The 19,061-nt window shown below is 35.3% G+C and overlaps 1 protein-coding gene across 1 annotated transcript in view; it reads right to left on the bottom strand.

Moving 5' to 3' along the window:
• Positions 1-6,573: 6,573 nt before the first annotated feature.
• Positions 6,574-19,061, bottom strand: part of chm (lysine acetyltransferase chameau) — a 40,217-nt gene continuing 27,729 nt past the window's right edge. The window contains exons 9-11 of the mRNA XM_073082722.1: positions 14,669-14,762; positions 7,884-8,137; positions 6,574-6,663 (exon numbers count right to left, since the gene is read on the bottom strand). Coding sequence (XP_072938823.1) covers positions 6,574-6,663; positions 7,884-8,137; positions 14,669-14,762 — 438 coding nt within the window. The remainder of the gene's footprint in view (positions 6,664-7,883; positions 8,138-14,668; positions 14,763-19,061) is intronic.

Raw genomic sequence — 19,061 nt, 5'->3', positions numbered from 1 at the left:
CATATTTCAACCAGGATGTACAATTGTACATTTGTACAGCCACCGCCGCAGCTATTTCTAACGTAAAACACTTACGTAATAATATGCGGCTTGATCTTAGACCTCAGGAGTGGCAATGTATTCGTGATTCAGATGACCACTCACTACAATAAATAAATTGCTATAAGGTTAGCTAAAAAATACAATTAATTTACTGAAACATGTATGGCTGACATCAGCTGATCCGCTGCACAGAAACTCTCTTCATAGTATTTAAGAAGTCATTGTTGTTTATTTTTACACATAACAATAAAGTGTAAGTTGAAAACTTGAACGATCTAACTGGTGTAGTCGAGTAATACATACTTCATTTGAACTAACCAGTGAGCGGTTGAATTGATAACCACGCAATATCTGCATAAGAATGGTAACGACTGCTTAGTGTATGCAAATGTGTTTTTGTTAGTATAACCTACTGTCTATATTGCCATCAGACACTCAATGCTGTAGAAAAAGTGGACCACAGTACAAGTTTTCTTTCATTTGCTGGTATAGTCCGCGCCAAACTGCTAGTCCACTCTGAAGTTGTTACGAGCATGTGTAGTTTGCTATGGCTACGCGATTTATTTCTATATTCATAACTGACTAGTAGTTTTACGCGGACTATACAATAAATTGAAGTATCAATTTTAAAATCTTTTGATTTTTTTAACCATAGATTTTTTTTGCCGTCAAACGTATTTCGGCCTTACCTATAACAGGAAAATCTTGCGCTGCTGTGTTCTGGTTCTAAGGATGTGATAAGGGAGAAATACTTACTCGAGGTATTATAACTTACTTACCAATGGTTCTCTAGAAATCTATGACAAAATGTCTGACTTTAGGTAGGACCTTCGGGGTCAATTACATAATGTAACTATGTGTCAGTATCCAATTTTACGTATAAATAGATAGATGCAGTGACTACTTCATATAACTATTTTTATAAGATTTGTGGGAGGAAAAATAAAAGTAAAAATGTGAGTAAAAATTTAAAATTTTATTTCGTACAATTAATTTATCTAATTTCATTTTACTAATAAAGATCGTATATACAAGATCATACATCATGCAAGATGTACATAGCATGTATGCCGAAGGCATATTAAATTAAATTGTTAATAAATATTAAACGGTATTTTAATTGTCAAAATAAAAAAATAAAAAACAATAATGGCAGTAGAATTCCTCATAATAACATTATAACAGCAAATTTTGCCTTATAACAGCCTGCTGTGATCTGATTTGAAAGCATACTAATATTTAACATTTATTTGAATACTTTTTTAATCGAATAAAGTAATTACAGATATCCACGGGCGAGGAATTTAGATAGCCCATAGGTATATTACTTTGTAACATAAAAATATGATAATAAAAAAAATAATAAAGTATACACATAACATGTATCAATATAAAGTATATATCCACTCGTTATAAAAAACAAGCGAGGCGAACAAAAATATCGCCATTTTCGATTACACTTTACATTGAAATATGTCATACATTATTTCAAATAAGCCAACGACATACACGCTACTACAGGACTGAAGTTCTGCAATGGACATACGCCATAACAAATTCCTAGTTGAAAGAAAAAGAGAACATTCGTTGCTTACGACAACGACACGACCACGATTAATTCAAAGTTAAATTTTGATTAACGCTCACTAAATGTTCCCTTTAGCTCAAATCTAGTTAACAGCTTGAGAGTAAAATCTATAGAGCGCACTAAACAATTAGAAGAATGCATAATAAAGACAGATAAATTACGTTATGTTACAAATATTTTTCTTCGTTTGTGGTGGAATCTTACAAAACCTATAATCGAAAATATTTATAATGCACTGACTTTCCCAATTTAAATTATCATAGGACATTTAAAAGGGCTCAAGTATTGTTTGCTGAATATTAAATTATTGTATTTCATTTTGTATCGCATAAAGTCAGCGTAAAAATGGGACATGTTTGCTCCCGACTTATAAATAACATAGTTGTTCATAAGAGTTTGATTGCTTTTGCAGTCGGGTTTTTGATATTTTAATTATGTAGTACATAATTATTAGCACATCTTAAATTGATTACCTTTCATTTCATATGCAATTATTTTTATACACAAACATAAACACTAGTTATAAAAATAATAAACAATTGTGTATAACAATATACATTACCTATAGCAATATTTACTAATATCAATATATAATACATTATTACTACATAACAGTACAGTCTATAGATTTGTACTCTCTGTTACGTGTACTAAAGTTAGAGTCAAAAACATGTTTCGATAAAAATCATTTATAAAACATTCAACTATCTCGATCATCATAAGAATCCATTTACATTGCTAACTTACCTACTTTTGAAGTTTAATGACTTTTAGTACATACGACATATTCAAAATCTGTGTTGTCGACTGCAGTCTTAATTTATAAATAACATTTGATCGCAAATATAATACGAATGCTCGAGCTTTCGGTTTTGAAGCGTCTTATTTCTTTTTAAATACAATTGATATCTTTTAAGTGGAGTTTATTACATGGGCGCAGATATAAGCGGGTTTGTTTTTCACTGAAAAATGTCATATAGTTAATATTTATTTCGGCCCATCCCCTCCACTTAGCATAGGATGAGAACATTTCAGAGACTCTTCGATTACGCTCATACTATTGAACTCACCCCCGTAACGAAGCTAGGTTTAACCCTTTTATTTTGTATTCCTTGTCAGCAGAAAATTTAAAGAATTTATTTAACTATCTGTTGCCTGTGGTACCCACGACATGGGCCATCTTGGGCTTTATATGTAAAGCACTTATCTATTCAACATTTAAAATGAGCTTCAAATAATATCAATAAAATCGTTTGTCATAAATAAAAAAACAAGCTCAATTAATTAAAAAGAAGTGCATTAACTGAAAACATTACAACATGGAAACAAGTGAGAAAATATATCATTTTTTTCTGAAATATCATGATTTTAGATCATTTATCGTATAAAATGAGGTAATTAATTGGAAGTAAGTACTGAAATCTTCATTTTATACGAAAAATTCAACTACAAATTTTATTATTAATTTTTATACCTATTTTACCGCTAGGAATTACAATAAACCTCTATACAACATCATTAAGTCTTCTCTTAAACTAAATATTTACAGAACATGTACTTTCAAAACACGAATTTGTACAGAGACTGATTGACCTTTTTTATTAACTATTATTATTAAGCGCGTACAAATTTATTGAAAATTATAAAAATACAATTTACGTTCTCGCGATTGTAAAATATATTAGAACAAACAATTATGTACATTTTATGCATGTAAATAAAATTCAAAAATCTTAATTTCCATTATTAGGCTATAACATTTTATTTCTATACCGTATCTATTATAAATCGTCACTTATCCTGTATTGATGCCTGTACTGTGTGCTGGAGTTATTACATCCTCACACGCCAGTAGCACTAACAGCTCGCAGTGGAGCAGGGTGGTAAGTCATGCTCCAATAACCCTCACATTCCGTTAGGGTCTCCACACACTTATCGACACGGAATCGCCGTCAGATAAAACTACCTACAATATTCTGTATTGGGTTAAATAGTTAAAAACGGGAAAAAAAATGTTTTCATAAACAAGCTTTTAGTACATTGTTTTCGGATTTTCCCAAATAATCTTTTCATTTAATACCCATTTCATGGTGATATATAAAAGTAATTGGACTGTCATCCTGGGGCGTTACCCATATTGGATTAAGAATAAATTCATTCCCCACCAAAAGCAAACCAAAACCAAAAGTGTATATAAAATTTAAGCCCAATCATTTGGGGTTAACTTGTTTAAAATTCAGTAGCATTATTTGGCTCTCACATACATATGAATAAACAAGGCCAGTTAAATGAAAGCTTGTAATAATAATAATAATAATAAAAAATACAGAGATATCCCATAACAAAATCATGCATTTTCATTTTATATAAGTGTGTGGAAGTTATACCGTAAAGTATATATTCCGTAAACGATGCCAACGTCATGATGGGCACAAGCGATTTCGCGTCAATATGTATGGGGAGACTCTTAGTATGGGTGCGCTAAGCATGAGGACTTATTCATCTATATAAAACTGCGCATATGGTATACCTAGATTTGCTCCCAAACTCACTTGTGAGAACCCAAGCCAGCACTTAAATTGCCATAACCTATATCACTATTCGCCAATACTTAATCTAGGACGACCACAAAACGAATTACAAGTATTACTTATTCATAAATACTAAATGAGTTCAATATTTCGTAGTAATTACTACCTCTTTACTAGATTCATAACCAAGTTATCTAATACTTTTACAATCTACGACACGACTTTATCGATTCGATAATCGGTTTTATAAATTTATTGGTGTTGGGATCCAAACCTTTTTTTAGATTAGATATTTTGAATTACTTATTACAAGAAACCCTAATATTTTATAAAATTATTTGTTTTGTATTCTGAAAATATTTACAAATATCATAAGTCAAGTTGGAAGCAACCCATCACCGATGTAATACGATACGACTATACGCTACTTAAATCTACATATTTTTAAATTTTTATTCATTGATTGTCATGTCATTCTATATTTACAAACGTTACCAATTAGTCAAAAAATAAAAATAAATCATTAGGTAAATACTAAGGGAAAATATAGTCACTTTCAAATAAAATAATAGTTATAATACATAATAATCTTATTAAAATATCATATAACATAATAAATTATTAAAATATTGTTAACATAACAAAATATTTTTACATTTCATTTACAAATATATTTATGTGTATTCTGATAAAATATTTTTCATAAATTGCATCACTGTTCAATAAAACATAGATATAATAATTGAATTAAAATAACACAACAGACGTATAAATTGCAAATAAGTCATTCAATTCAACATGTAAAAATGTATTTCAATTGTATCAATTAATTTAAAATTACTTTCGTAAAGAAATCTCTCTATATTACGTATTTAATGGCAAATTATATTTTAGTAAAAAATCTTGTCAAAATATTATTAAAAGATGATGTTGGATATTAAATTCCATACCTAAGCTGTATGTACAAGAGTTTCTTAACAAACATTGCTTAGTAACCTGACGGTACTTGTCAACTTTGCGAATTTCAGCTTTACGCTATTCAGGCTTCACAGCCAGAATAATTGACTATTTCGAAAGAACGAATCTATCGCCATCGATAAATCGTTTAAAAGTTCATAAAACTTATCCTGTATTTACACTAGCCTTTACTAACTTATCTTAAAACTATGACGCCCATTGTCCAAAGCGTGGTCACCACTGTTGCCGCCAGTTGTGTCTCCACAACACAGATCGTACCACTCGGGTCTTTTAAACTAAACTTATCAAATATCACTGGACACATATTTACAGGGGAGACGTCCATACCGTTGGGATATCCAGCCGTTCACTTTAGCACTTGTAGACTTGAAATTGCGATGTATTCTTCCATTTTTTTTTTCGTTCCACCTATATTATTTAGATAATATTGAATTGACTTTTCATTTCCATAATTCTATCTTTGAGTTTCTTTTATACATCTTTGTATTTCGTCAAGCATTTTCGCATTTTCAATTGAAGCTATCATTGTTGTTTTTCTCTGCTGAAATTATCTACACTTGTGCTTTATGCTCTCATTGCCACCCATTTGGTCCAACAGCCACATCCTTGTTGCCAATAGGACGTGATTAACCATTGGACCTGCAACGCGGGCAGTCGGAGTCGCTGGAACAGCTGGACCGCGCGGGGAACACCCAGCGGTTGGCGGAGCGCGCCGCGCGGGGGTACACGCGGTGCGCGATGTACCTGAGCGGGGAGTCACGTTATGCTTTGCTGATTTGATATGTTTGTGACGATCAATGGAAGAAATGTGTTATGTTTAAGAAGGGGTGAAAAATTAATTAGTATATTGTTAAATTTACTGATTAGTCGAAAATGTAAAAAATAAGAAAACAATATTGTTAAAATTGTTAATCTGGAGTTATGTTTAAAACTTTGACAAAAATAAATAATAAATAAAGTTTCGGGTCAAAAGTTTTTATTGTGTGTGATTATGTATATGTATATGTGATAGTTTTATTTTTATAAATATACATATAAAATCAATCTATTTATCTATGTAACTAGAATATTTCAACTATGATTCGAATAAAAATGGTGTTAAAAATATTTAGTGATCTGTGATACATATTCTGGTAATTGTTTGACATTGGACCGTAATTTAAAACCCCATAAAATTCATGTCCATTACAATACCGATTCTATCATTTTTTTTTAAATCTGTTAAGCTTTTTCCCTTAATTATAATCTCTAGTATCATAGTGAAGATCTTATAAAACGAGGTCATAAACGCGTAATTACGAATACGCACCTGTATAGATGCAGGTACCGTGTGTGCGGGTGCGCCGCGGCGCGCTAGAGCAGCGCGCGCGCCGCCGCGCTGGAGGGCCGGCGGGCGCGCGCGCGGCGGACGGCGCGGGCGGCGCGCGCGCGGCGTCAGCGCGCCGCCCCGCCCCACCACCGCAGGCACGCCGCCTCCACGCAGCGCGCACGCTCCGCGCGACGCATCGCCTCCTCCAGCACCTCCTGTTACACCGCACCGAGTTACGACACTGCTCATATCACGCTCGGTTACACTTCACAATGGTATAATCCGCCCCAAACTGCTAGTCCGCTCTGAAGTTGTTGCGAGCAGTACCCTTACCACGAGTTTTTACGTTTTGACAAATATGACTGTTTTGGTATTTGTTTACGTATTTGCCCATACGATTTCCAATCAGCGCCCCTAGCGAATTGTGTCAGAATTTGGAAATTGTATGGGCCAACACGTAAACAAACAGTCATATTTGTCAAAACGTAAAAACTCATGGTAAGGGTACAGGTGTATTCATACAATTTGCCATGCCGTCGCGACTCATTTCTATATTCAAAGCATACCAACAATTTGGCGTGGACTATACACATGTAGTAACTCGCTGCAGTCTCTTTGGTAACTCATACGTGACAGGATTCAATTGACACGCGTGTACATGGGACGTGCGTGTAAACAAGCGCGATAAGAAAACCGCTATAAGGGCCAAGAGAACGGGCCTATAAACGTGTGACGTCGTTCCATACGTCCTTGTTTACTAGAAGACTACACGTTTTCTTCAAAACATAAGATAGCGTAATAAAGTATCTATAGTACGTGATCCGGTGTAGCACATTAAATATCATAAATTTTGTGACGTCACTGTTATTTCTTTTCATTAAGTAATACAATCGAATATTTTTATTTTTTGTATCTATCAATAAAACCAATGTGGAACAAATATTAACGTAGAGCTAAAATTATAGTTTGTGCAACATTATATATTGATACTCCCTTAAATAAATTACGATGAGAAAACGTCGTGTCGTAGTCGTACCATCTAAAATTGCTTCAAGAAAATTATGACTCACGAGCGGCTGAGTTGTAAGGTCGGATCATATAACTCAAACACTTCTCAAATATATTTTTGTCGTTTTCATAAAATAAGCACTTAGTATTATCTTATCTTAGTAGACAAGTGCTAATATATGTAATATTCGTTGGTAAGAATATCACATATATGAATATGATACGAGCTACATACGCGACTTTAGTATCGCCATAATAATGAACATACAATTGAATCCGAATTACCTAACTACTCGTATCAAGTTAGTTCAGTTATAAGTTTTCCAAAATATTAAATAAGGATATTAAATATCTCGAAAAAAAAACAATAATTGAAAAAAGCAAAATATACCACCACAATAAAAAGCCTTGCGTAAACACAACTAACCTGCTTTTTTAACACTATATGCTTGCCCTTCCAGTACTTCATGAGCCCCCGCTCCTGCAACGTGGACACGATGTCCGAGGACGCGATCGCCAGGTCCTTGCTGAGGTCCCGGATGCAGAGCGTTGGTCCCGGTGCGGAACACAGCCGCTTGAGCAAGGCCTCCTTCCAGTACGACCGGTACGAGATCAGGCCAAGATCTGAGAGGGGGGTCTCCGGCGATCCGACCTTACCTTCCACCTTTGTGAGAAGGTAGCCTGGTGAAAAAAAAATGTATTGTATCTTTAAGGATCTTACGGAAAGGAATTGATTAGTAGATTGAAGTAAAGCCCGTTATTGATAATCTATCTCTTACATTTAAAAGGCTATAATTTGAATAGGTAGTCGGATAAAATCTTTATATAATACGTTATTATTGCGAATATCTTACTAAATAAGAAATATTTAATAATCACAAACTATTCTTTTGAAAAGAGTTTATTTATATTCTGTTATACAGTATAAAATGTTTAATCCATTTTGATTTAAGGACGCCGTAATAAATTCATTATGTATTTTTCTTTTCAATGCACTAATTACTGAAATGCCCAAATAATACGTAGAATGTAAATCTGTGCCTGTACCCATATTTACTTAATTGTACTTAGATAGGTAATGAAGATAAAACCAAAACGCCGTTATAATTAACAAACATCGAATATCCAATCAGACTATCAAAGAACTGTACCCTTACCCTATACAAGGTAGAGCTATGTACGCGCCAGACTCCCTTTATTATATTGCCGTAGGTTTAAATCTACAATCTACATCGACGCGCCGAAATTTGCCAGACAGACTCATGTACATACCTACACGACACGCGTATAGTGAATCGTCTATGGAAATAATTGGTCAGACACAAAGGGATTGTTATGTCGATTATATTGTATTTATGAACGACGTAGAATAAGTGGGGATTACTGTAATTGTCTATTTATCCAATTAGCAGATTTACTTTTAGAAGCCCTTCCTTAGTACTCAATGTTAAGTACAAAAGTCCTGTAAGAAATATTATCATTATACAATCTAGATCTACAGGTTTAAGCTGTACCTATCTATTGTTTTTTTGTTATTATTAGAGTTGGTGGACTTCACATATATTTGAGAACTTAATGAAGAACTATAGGCATGCAGATTTCTACACTTTGTTTTCTCTCACATTCACAGAGCGTTTACCGATAATAATATTTTATTCCTTACCAGCTGACCCGGGAAACGTTGTGTTGCCATATAAATAAAAAAAAATGTTAAGGGTAACAACCCTTATCACTAAAGCCGTTTCGGAGGAGTACGGTAACTAACATTGTGACAGGAGAATTTTATATATAAGATTAAAATAATGTATTCCTAATAAGTAACTACATTCAAATTATAAAATTGTTATAAAAGTTACCCACTGTTTAAAAATAATATAGCCTTTTCCATTTTAAATGCATTCATTTCACCTCAACAACACCTCATATGTTGAAATCCATGTAGCCGTTCAGGCTAACTTCGAAAACTAAAATATCTCTGTAAGGCACATTAACTACGAGTGTTACTACATAAGCATTACAAAACAAAAAAATACAGTTCACCAGTAAACCAACATCCCATTAATACTCGTTACTAGCAAACTATCCAGTTTATTGCTCGGGCGGCGTTACTGCCCTCAACGTCCCGACGAACTTGCGCCCGACCTACCCCAAGGGCGGGCAACGACTTGGGCGTCAAAGTTACGGAGTTATTGCCACTAGTACGTACTGTTCAATGACAAATACCTTCTTATTTATGGTATTAACCTTTATGGACATTATGGGAGTATAGCTGAGTTTTCTATTTTATATTGTAACGAAGATTACAATACAAATAGTTCACAGGCTAGGTCGGTCAGAAGCAGGATGTTACTCCTCCAGTTGACGGAAGAAAACCACGCCCAACAGTGGGATCTATAAAGGGTTGCTGCCTTACTAATCTAAACTGCAACGTACCTACACGAATATGATGAAACCTTCAAGCATGAAAGAATATTAAAATCTATCATTTTGATGTGCCTAACCGAGAATCGAGTTTGGAACCATCTGTACCATAAAATATTGTGGGACCGTGTGTGTGGACTATTGTGTGGTGACTCTGTGATGGTGAGGGAACACATTGTGAAACATACATGCCTAGATTTCTTCATAAAGTTCTCCAATATATGTGAAGTCCACTTACTCTAATAAAAACAAAAAACAACAGATATGAATCTGGCCGGGCGATGGATCCTGGATTCGTCTTTACCACATATCAACTATGGTATAACCACATGGCAACTAAAGAACTATGCGAGTCTCATTCCATCCATTAGTGTATTGGTCCTAGATACGAGACATGGTTAGTAACAGGGTGAACCATGTCAAAATCCTTATTATGTGCGAGTGTAGCGTAACACCCGAAAGGCTCGGCAGCTTCCCCGACCTACCCCAACGGGGAAGGGGCGGGAGGGGTCGATCGGACACGCTCCCGCCGGTTGAGCTGGCTGTCTACACGGATGTATGGGTACATTTCGTGGCTGGGACGCCTGTACGCATATAATAAAGGAAGCATACATACCTACATCATATTACTACACAATTTCCAATTGGTTATTTTTTTTTATTTTGGACTTATAGCGGTTGTAGTTCACGTCATTTGGAGTGATCAGTGCCAGCCATAATCATATTATCCCGACAAACATTGCTCTAAGGACAAGATAGGAATGCCTCTTATGTGGGTCTTTAAACCATCATAATTTATTTGCCATCTTAACGAGAATACCGTAGCGATGTAGTTCAATAAGGCAGATATAGGTGTTAATCAGCGTCACAAGGCGTAGAAGCCGTCCAACTAGGAAACACATTGCTACGTTAAAAAATAATGAGAAGTATATACTCTAAATGTTCATTCGATAATTTCAATTAGATTAGAGTTCGCAAAACGGAACATTTTTATTTTTGTAATCGAAATCAGTCCAAATGAAGCTATGGCCGAGCAAGTAATCACATGGCTTAAAACATAAAAATCAAATGTAACGTCATGCTTTACATAACGCATATTAAGGCTTTGAGCATTTATTACGAATCGATACTCGGTTCATTTCGAAACTTTTCAAAAAGGCTTTGAATCTGAAGATGATAACGTAAAAAGGCGTTTTGTTTCGTATTAATATTTTAATATGGAAAAATTATAACGTGGTGGATATGTACGGAATTATATTAAAGTGGAACTTTGTGAGTTTGGCAAAACATGAAATATACTCATGATATCCTGAAAATCTTTCATTTCAATGTACGGTACACAAAACTTTTTCAATTTAAATTGATAGCGATTTTAACTTAACGAGAAGCTATAATAATGTTTTTTTTTTTATACGTTCATAATTATTATATTTAGACTGTCTGACTGTCGGTCTACGATTGAACTATTGACCTGAATTATTAGTGTTAAACCACGACTTGACTTCCAAAAGACAACTAAAAAAATGGAACCCTAGTTTATAACGGTCTACCATAATAATCGTTTTAATTTGAAACGGCATTTACAAGACTTTCGGTTTAAACATAGACGACTCTATTATAACAGACTTGATTACATTACGAAATTATAATCATCCGTCGGGGCCACACAATATGAAACATCTAACACTAGAACGCCAACAATACACGTCGTACAATCAAAACCGATTACGGCAGCAACAAACCCGGCGATCACCTGAGCGGTCAACACCGGCGGGGTGGTTTCGGCCCCCGGACGCGAGGCCGTCGACCCGGCGATCGATGCGCTGCAGTATAGATCGGTCTGCGTCTAGACCCACCCTGCCGGGTTCACGGGACCCCCCGTCGCGACTTCTACCATAGAACGCGTGTGGGATAGACACGGTGTTGTGTTTACTGTGATTTGGGTAGGTTCAGATTGCTTGGAGCTGTTTACCGCTGATAGAAAATTTACGATATTCATTACAGACCTTATTAAAACTTCATAAACGACTGCTGCCACAGATAATATTTAAAAAAGTGTAACTTCTGTACTTAAGAAGTTAAACTTCTTTAGAGTATTTAAAAATAATAAAAGTAGAAGGGTAAGGAAAAATTACATTCGGACCTTTATTAAATAATATTACATAGAAATTCTTAAAGAGACGAATGTCTATCCGTAACAAGCATTAATTTGAAAATATTGTTCTAATATAAATGTTATTTATTTTGAGACGATGCTGATTTCAGTATTATCAACGTAATAATTCACAATTTTAGAGAATAAATAAATATCTGTGGATACTAAACTAACAGTAATGATGTTTGTGTAGTCTTCTTCGTGGCTCAATGGCACCAACGTCAAAAAATATAATATGTTCCTCTACTTACACACCAGCAACATCAAGACATTTCTATTTATATCTAACTCTGTGACACCAACGAATTGTAGATGCGCGGAATTTTGATGGTGCCCTTTAATTATTTGAAACGATGCCGTCGGTGCCGAAACGACCGATCGACTGCTAATTGGGCGTTGGCGGGTTGGACGTGACCGCGTATATCACAATATAGTGTCTAGACGGGGGCACATCACATATATTGCATGTAACCCGTTGAATTCTAACTGGCGTATGATTTGAATATGAGGAATAAATGTCGATAAAAGTTTAAAAGTTCCAATCGTAAAGCTTTTCAACGTTCGACTGCCACGTCGCCGAACTTCTACTTTGTAAAAGTTCAAAGTGTGTGGTAAGGTATAGATGTTTACAAGCAATCAAAGTTGGTAGACCTCATGATCATGTGGGTGTCTTATCCTATTAGGAATTTATTAAAATTGACCATATGCAACAATTACCATTTAACCTACTTACTACTTATCATTCCTTCATATTATTTTTCCAATGTAAATAGACATTACTGCATATAAAAAGTAATGTTGTATACATGAGATCGTTACGACCCAATATGGTCACCAAGAAACTTATAAAATTAGTAGGAAACTAGCCTTTTTTCATGGAGAAAGTTTTTTTGCAGTCTTAAAACCTTACCTAACCTAACTGGCTATATGACTACTTACAACCAAACCACACAAGCGAAAACGCGGATAGAAGCTAGTATATTCAAATGAGGGGGTAAATAAATAGCAAGAACGCGAATTAAGTTTAGTGAGCGATCTCCAGACGAGTCGGAGTCCCGTGTTATATTAATATTTTATATACGGGGCTCAGACAACAAAGGGCCCGTGCTACGTGCAGGCTTGCGTTGGCGGGCTCTTCAGACGAAACTGATTTGTGTTTGAGAAGTAAATGTTGATGTATGTATGTAAAAAACATCAGCACACACACATATGTAGATGCATACCGATATTTGTCACATGTATATGATTGTCGAACCAATCAATCAAAAATAGTTTTATTCAAAGATAGATACAGAAAGACAGATCTTTTACAATTTTTATTCTCTTTTACAAATTTACCACTATTTCGCATTTATGAAGAAGAAGCTATGAAAGCAACTATGACTATTACAATCTTCTCAATGTATTTGATTATATTTATATATATAATTATAATAATATTACTGTTAATTTACAAATAAATTACAAACAAAGACCGAGATTTCAAATTTATATCCATCCTACATCAAAGCATAGAAAACTGCTAAAAGATTCTCATTTCGTCTGTCTGAGTTTGACTAATATTTTATTTAAGAGGAGCGATTTATATAACGTTGTTTTTTGTCACGTTTTCCTGAAGATTTATAAGGCTTCTAAGGCTAAGGATGAAAATAAATTCGACAGATTGCGTAAAGTACAAAAACAACGACGAACTTCGAGTACCAAACAAACTGGGTAGGTGAGCCGTAGACAAAACAAATTAGGTAAGATGGCGATCATTTTATTAATACCTCAATACAATTTAGTCAAAACAAATTTTTCACTTGCCTATTGATGTTATAAAAGGTTTTAGAACTCTCAGTTACTTAACAGTATTTATATCTTATTATCTCTCTAATTAAAAAGGTAAAGTGAGACTATACATACATTTTTTAACTTCGATTTTAGCAGCGACAACGCTTCGTTATACATATTATATTGAAGGTTATATTGAAGGTGGTAGAACCCTTTATGGTTCGACTCCGGCGGCACCACCGCCACACCTATTTCTACCTAATAACAGCAGTGTTAGGCGCTGCTGTGTTCCGGTTTGAAGGGTGTGGTAAGGGAGACAGACTTTTCAGAGGCGTTCCAGCTTAGTCCTCAGGGGTAGCGGCGCATCTGTGGCCGACCTCAGGTAGGAATATCTAATCCTATCTGGGGTTGATTACAGATGTCCATGGGCGGCAGTAGCCACTTACCATCAGGTGGACTGCATGCTCGTCTGCTACTCTTGTATTATAAAAAAAAAAACATTAATCATAATATTTAGTCAGTGTTAATAGCTCAAATGAATTTTCTACAAAATTTTGTAACCAATGGGAAGTATTTCAATTCGACACATTTTTAAATATATTACTATTTCGAAGAGCGGTACAGGTCTGTTAGTATTTACTATTTTACAACAAGATAAAAAACATGAGAATAAATGAAGTATGTCTATACTCACTTAGCTAAGCTTTAACCCTTCTCATGAAAAGTGGTTGTGATAGAAATTATGACAATAATATTGATGAATAAAATAATGGGATTGTTGTTGTTAATGATGATGATGCTGTTAATAATGACGTCAATAATGATCACGATGATAATAATGACATTGATATAACTGAACTTACTGAAGTCGATGAGCAACCTGCCGTAGCCTTGTCGCTGGTAGGGCGGGAGGGTCAGGATGCAGGAGACGTTGTAGTTTAGGAAGGAGTTCTTTTCCTGTTGACAAATATACACATTTCAATAGTACTTAGTTCGTATTAAGAACAACTTAGACCATAGTTATATAGTACCTACAAATTGTATATGAACCTAAAAGAAACGCATGTAATTCAAATAAATAACACAATATATAAGCTGTTGGTGGAATATTTAAATCTAGGTTTTCTTTCACGCGTATTGGTCTGCCGTTTTAGCCTAAATGGTATAGTCAAAAGATAGATATACAAGAGGCTTTACAACAACAAGTACTACAATTTAGTCTTTGGAAGGACCTAAACGTAGAATCCAAAGATCTAGAAGCTGGCACTTCTTCCCATTCGGAATTAGTTAGAAATTTCCAGGACATTTTATCGGGAAGCAGAGACCTTTGCTACTTCGGATCCAAAAAAAAATCGTTGGTCATGAAAAATCCGGCTCAAAGGACCAATATATAAATCATGCGTGATGCACATTACATGTATATTAATTCGTCGGAATGATGCCAAATCAAACGGAAAATTACAGCACAACAAGGTATACAAGACTGAAAGGGTGTAACGCGTGAAATATATAACAGTACGCATCCCGACGTCCGAGGTTCATTGAACCCGTCTGGAACACAAATCTGATCCGTAGACGGGATCCGTTAATACCCCCACGTGGACGTATGTGTGTGCGATTGATAGGGTTACCGACATTTTAAAGTTAAAAATAATAGTGTACTCGGAAAATATAATATTTTATGTAAAACACAAAAAAGAGACGAAAATATTAATTATACAAATACTTTTTGCAATTATTCTGTGTTGTGATATTTTCTTTATAATAAAAGTACTGGTATGTTATTTAATGCAATCAAAATTTCAATTCGGCATTTCAGTGAGGTCCGTGGTTCAAATCCCAGGAACTATTTTATGATTTCTGTAATTTATGTGCAATACTTATTAGAAATTAATCAGCTCCTTTAACGGTAAAGAAAAACACCCACACGCCCAAGAGTTCTAAAAATGTTCTCAACTCTATCGATGCGCACTTGTGGGCTATGGTTCTAACAATGAGAGGAGACCGATGCCTACTCATGGGTTAGAAAAGGGTTTAATGTCAAGTTAATCAGCACTACACCTTAAAAAATAAAACGAAAACGTTTTCAAAAAGTATGTGAAGTCTACTAATACGCTCTTGGCCAGCGCGGTGTACTATGGCCTTCTCATTCAGAGAGGAGAACCGTGCCCAGCAGTGGGACAGTCAATGGGTTGATGATGAATCTGCACTAAACAATCGTGGTAGTATATAGCCCTTAACCCTGAGAGGGCATCTATGCCCACTTGTCCAGCAGCGCGACAGGAAAGGATTCACGATGGCAACCCTAGACATCACATAGAATCACATACACGGCGCAGACAGGTAGACGGGCCACGACGAACAATCATTGTAATTTGATGGTGAAATTCGGTATACCTTGCCTATATGTTAATTTACACGTGGGGTGGTTTGTTTTATTAAGGGCGGACGATGGCGGCGGGCTCAAGGGTTGAACGTTTGTAATTATTGTAATTGAAACACGAAACTTTGTTAATTCATCAATGATATCCCTTTTTTATGACCTTGTATTTAACTAGGTTTATTGTAGATATATGCACCCTAATGTTTCCCACGACTTTAGACCTGTCGCCATTGTTTTCAAGTAGAAAGTATTGGGGAACGCATAACTTGATAAGTGTTCAGATTTGAGAAGAAAATTTGTAGTTCAAAAATCGCTTATTACTTATTCTACAATCACCTTATTAAAAAAAAATGTTTATTATTAAACGACTTTCCAAAGGTAAGTGGTCAACTATTCGATGCTTTTATTTCCTATTCAATCATGATACCTGCTACCTACCTACCTACTACCTACTACTACTGTACTACCTACTGAAATTGATTTCACTACATTTTACATATTTGTATTTTATTCCTTACAACTGTTATTTGCACCCTACCTCTTATTCTATTTCATGTTACTTTAACTCCGCACCCTGTAGGTTGCCTGGAAGAGATCGCTGATTAGCGATAAGGTCGCCTATTGTACTTTTAAAATTATAATTTTCCTTGTGTATATTTCTTTTATGGGTACAATAAAGCATATTATTATTATTATTTACTATAAGTATACATGAGAATAACCTTCTGTAAATACAGAAGGTTATGCTCAACATCCCTGTTTACCTACAACAACCACGGTAGAAAACCAACACAACAAACACAAAAAACACACTAATGCAGAATCAATGGGCGTACGTCCAATACGATTAACAATCCATTAAACGGAGTTCAACTCCTGACCTCAGACAACGACCTACAGACTACGCTCACAAAGAACCCTCTACAGACGTCGCCGAGAGCCCCGAAAACCGCCCCGAGCCTCCGTTTCGGAGCGCTTCCCCCGCCGGGTCAAACACCCAGCTGTCTGCGCCCAGACGGGATTTATGTACGACTGAGATCAAACAAAGACAGACTGGGCTCTCGGACTGAAACATTATGTACTAAATGATGCCGATTTGAGTTGTACACACGAATTACAAACATACAATTAAATGTCATGCACTTTTGTTTCATTCTGAGAAGAAATTCGCATGAGTCGTTACTTTTTTCCCGATATTACTACGCTACTAGTTAACACTTAAAATAGTAACAAAAAATAGTTTTTGATTGGATAAATATCGATATATACATAATAATATGTATATATCGATATATACATAATAATATGTATATATCGATATATCGAGATTATATCGATATTCGATATATATAAATATAATTTCATATTCCATAAAAAGTTTAGTTAGTCATTCATTCAGATAATCACGAAATCTGTTAAGGCGCTCAGTCATCCCACACAAGAACAAGATCTGCTTCAATGTCATATTCCTCGAGACTCTATCTTCCGTTTTTTCATCTAGGTCATGCCAGACGGATTTATGTAAAAGAATTTTATAGGGAAAAGTCTCATAAAATACATTCTCCGACACCTGATTCGTCGAATGTTAGACTTTATTACTGAGATCGTGAGAAGACGGCACCATCGGACATCTGTAGTCAACTCCAGATAGGGTTGGAGTCCTACACAAGATCAAGCACCCACAAGAACTGCGTTAAAAACTCAGCACTAAAGTGTTATTATTAAGCGAGCATTAGGTATTTGAAGATTAAATATCCGAGAGCAACCCGAATCGTAAAATCTTAAAAAGAACCCTTCTAATTTATGAGTCCACTTTTGTCCCTTGCTGGGTCAAACGCTCAGTCGTCTAAGCGTCCGACAACCTTTTTGTGGGTAAAGGGTTGATATTTGATGACTGGGAATACCAAGGTATTATAATTATGCTGACATTTACAATCATTAACTGATCATATTTTTTATAACATAGAAGTAGCAGACGAGCATGCAGTACATTGATGGTAAATGGCAACTGCCGCCCATAGACATCTATATTCAACCCCGGACAAGATTAAATTCCTACCTGAGGTCAGCTACAGATGTACTAGCCCTGAGAATTAAGCTGGAATGCCTCGGAAAAGCATGACTCCCTTACCACACGCTTCAAACCATAACACAGCCCACCAATGACATACAGCAGTTAGTAATGAGTGACTAACTAGATACTAGGTTAGAAATTTGTCAATTTTTGCGTACCTAAATTGTAAAATACTGAACTGCAAAAATTTCAAAATGAAATAAACTAAAGACATAACTAAAATAAGTGTATTTATACCTATCAAAAAGTTGTTTATGCCATTGCGAAATGGATTCCAAATGCGAGGCTATTATACCAGGCGTTTATAATTTCATTCTAATTCGAAGCAATATCCTCCCCTAGACGTATTAACGGTGGTTTCGTCTAGACGTCTGCGCCTCCGCGACAGGTCAACGTGGGTATGTTCTCTCCGTTCATATAAGTACCTATATTTATGGGTATTCGCTTAATCTTCCGCCCACGAATGTAAAATATGCCTAAAGCGACCCTGTCTCATTTTGGACGTTTAAATTCGATTTTTACTTCATTCGTCTCAAACTATCCCACTGTTGGACATTGGCAAACTGAGTTAACAGGGTTTAGGCCATAGTCCACCACGTTGCTCAAGTGTGTATTTGTAGAACTTCTTCTTGTATTGGGTATCCATACCCCTCACAACTTTTTTAAATAGAAGGAGTGTGGGTTTCCTCATGATATTTTCTTTCGCCGTAAAGGAAGTGTTAATTAATTACTAATTCACACACACCTTTGGAAAATTAGTGTTACCGACAGTAACGACATAACATACACATTTAAAGGT

Source organism: Epargyreus clarus, unplaced genomic scaffold (assembly GCF_041222505.1).
Source record: "Epargyreus clarus isolate Ecla_fem2 unplaced genomic scaffold, WU_Ecla_fem_2.2 ptg000018l, whole genome shotgun sequence".
In the NCBI taxonomy this organism is placed as follows: domain Eukaryota; kingdom Metazoa; phylum Arthropoda; class Insecta; order Lepidoptera; family Hesperiidae; genus Epargyreus; species Epargyreus clarus.
Note: the sequence above shows the minus strand (reverse complement) of the source record. Positions and strands in the feature narration are given on the sequence as shown.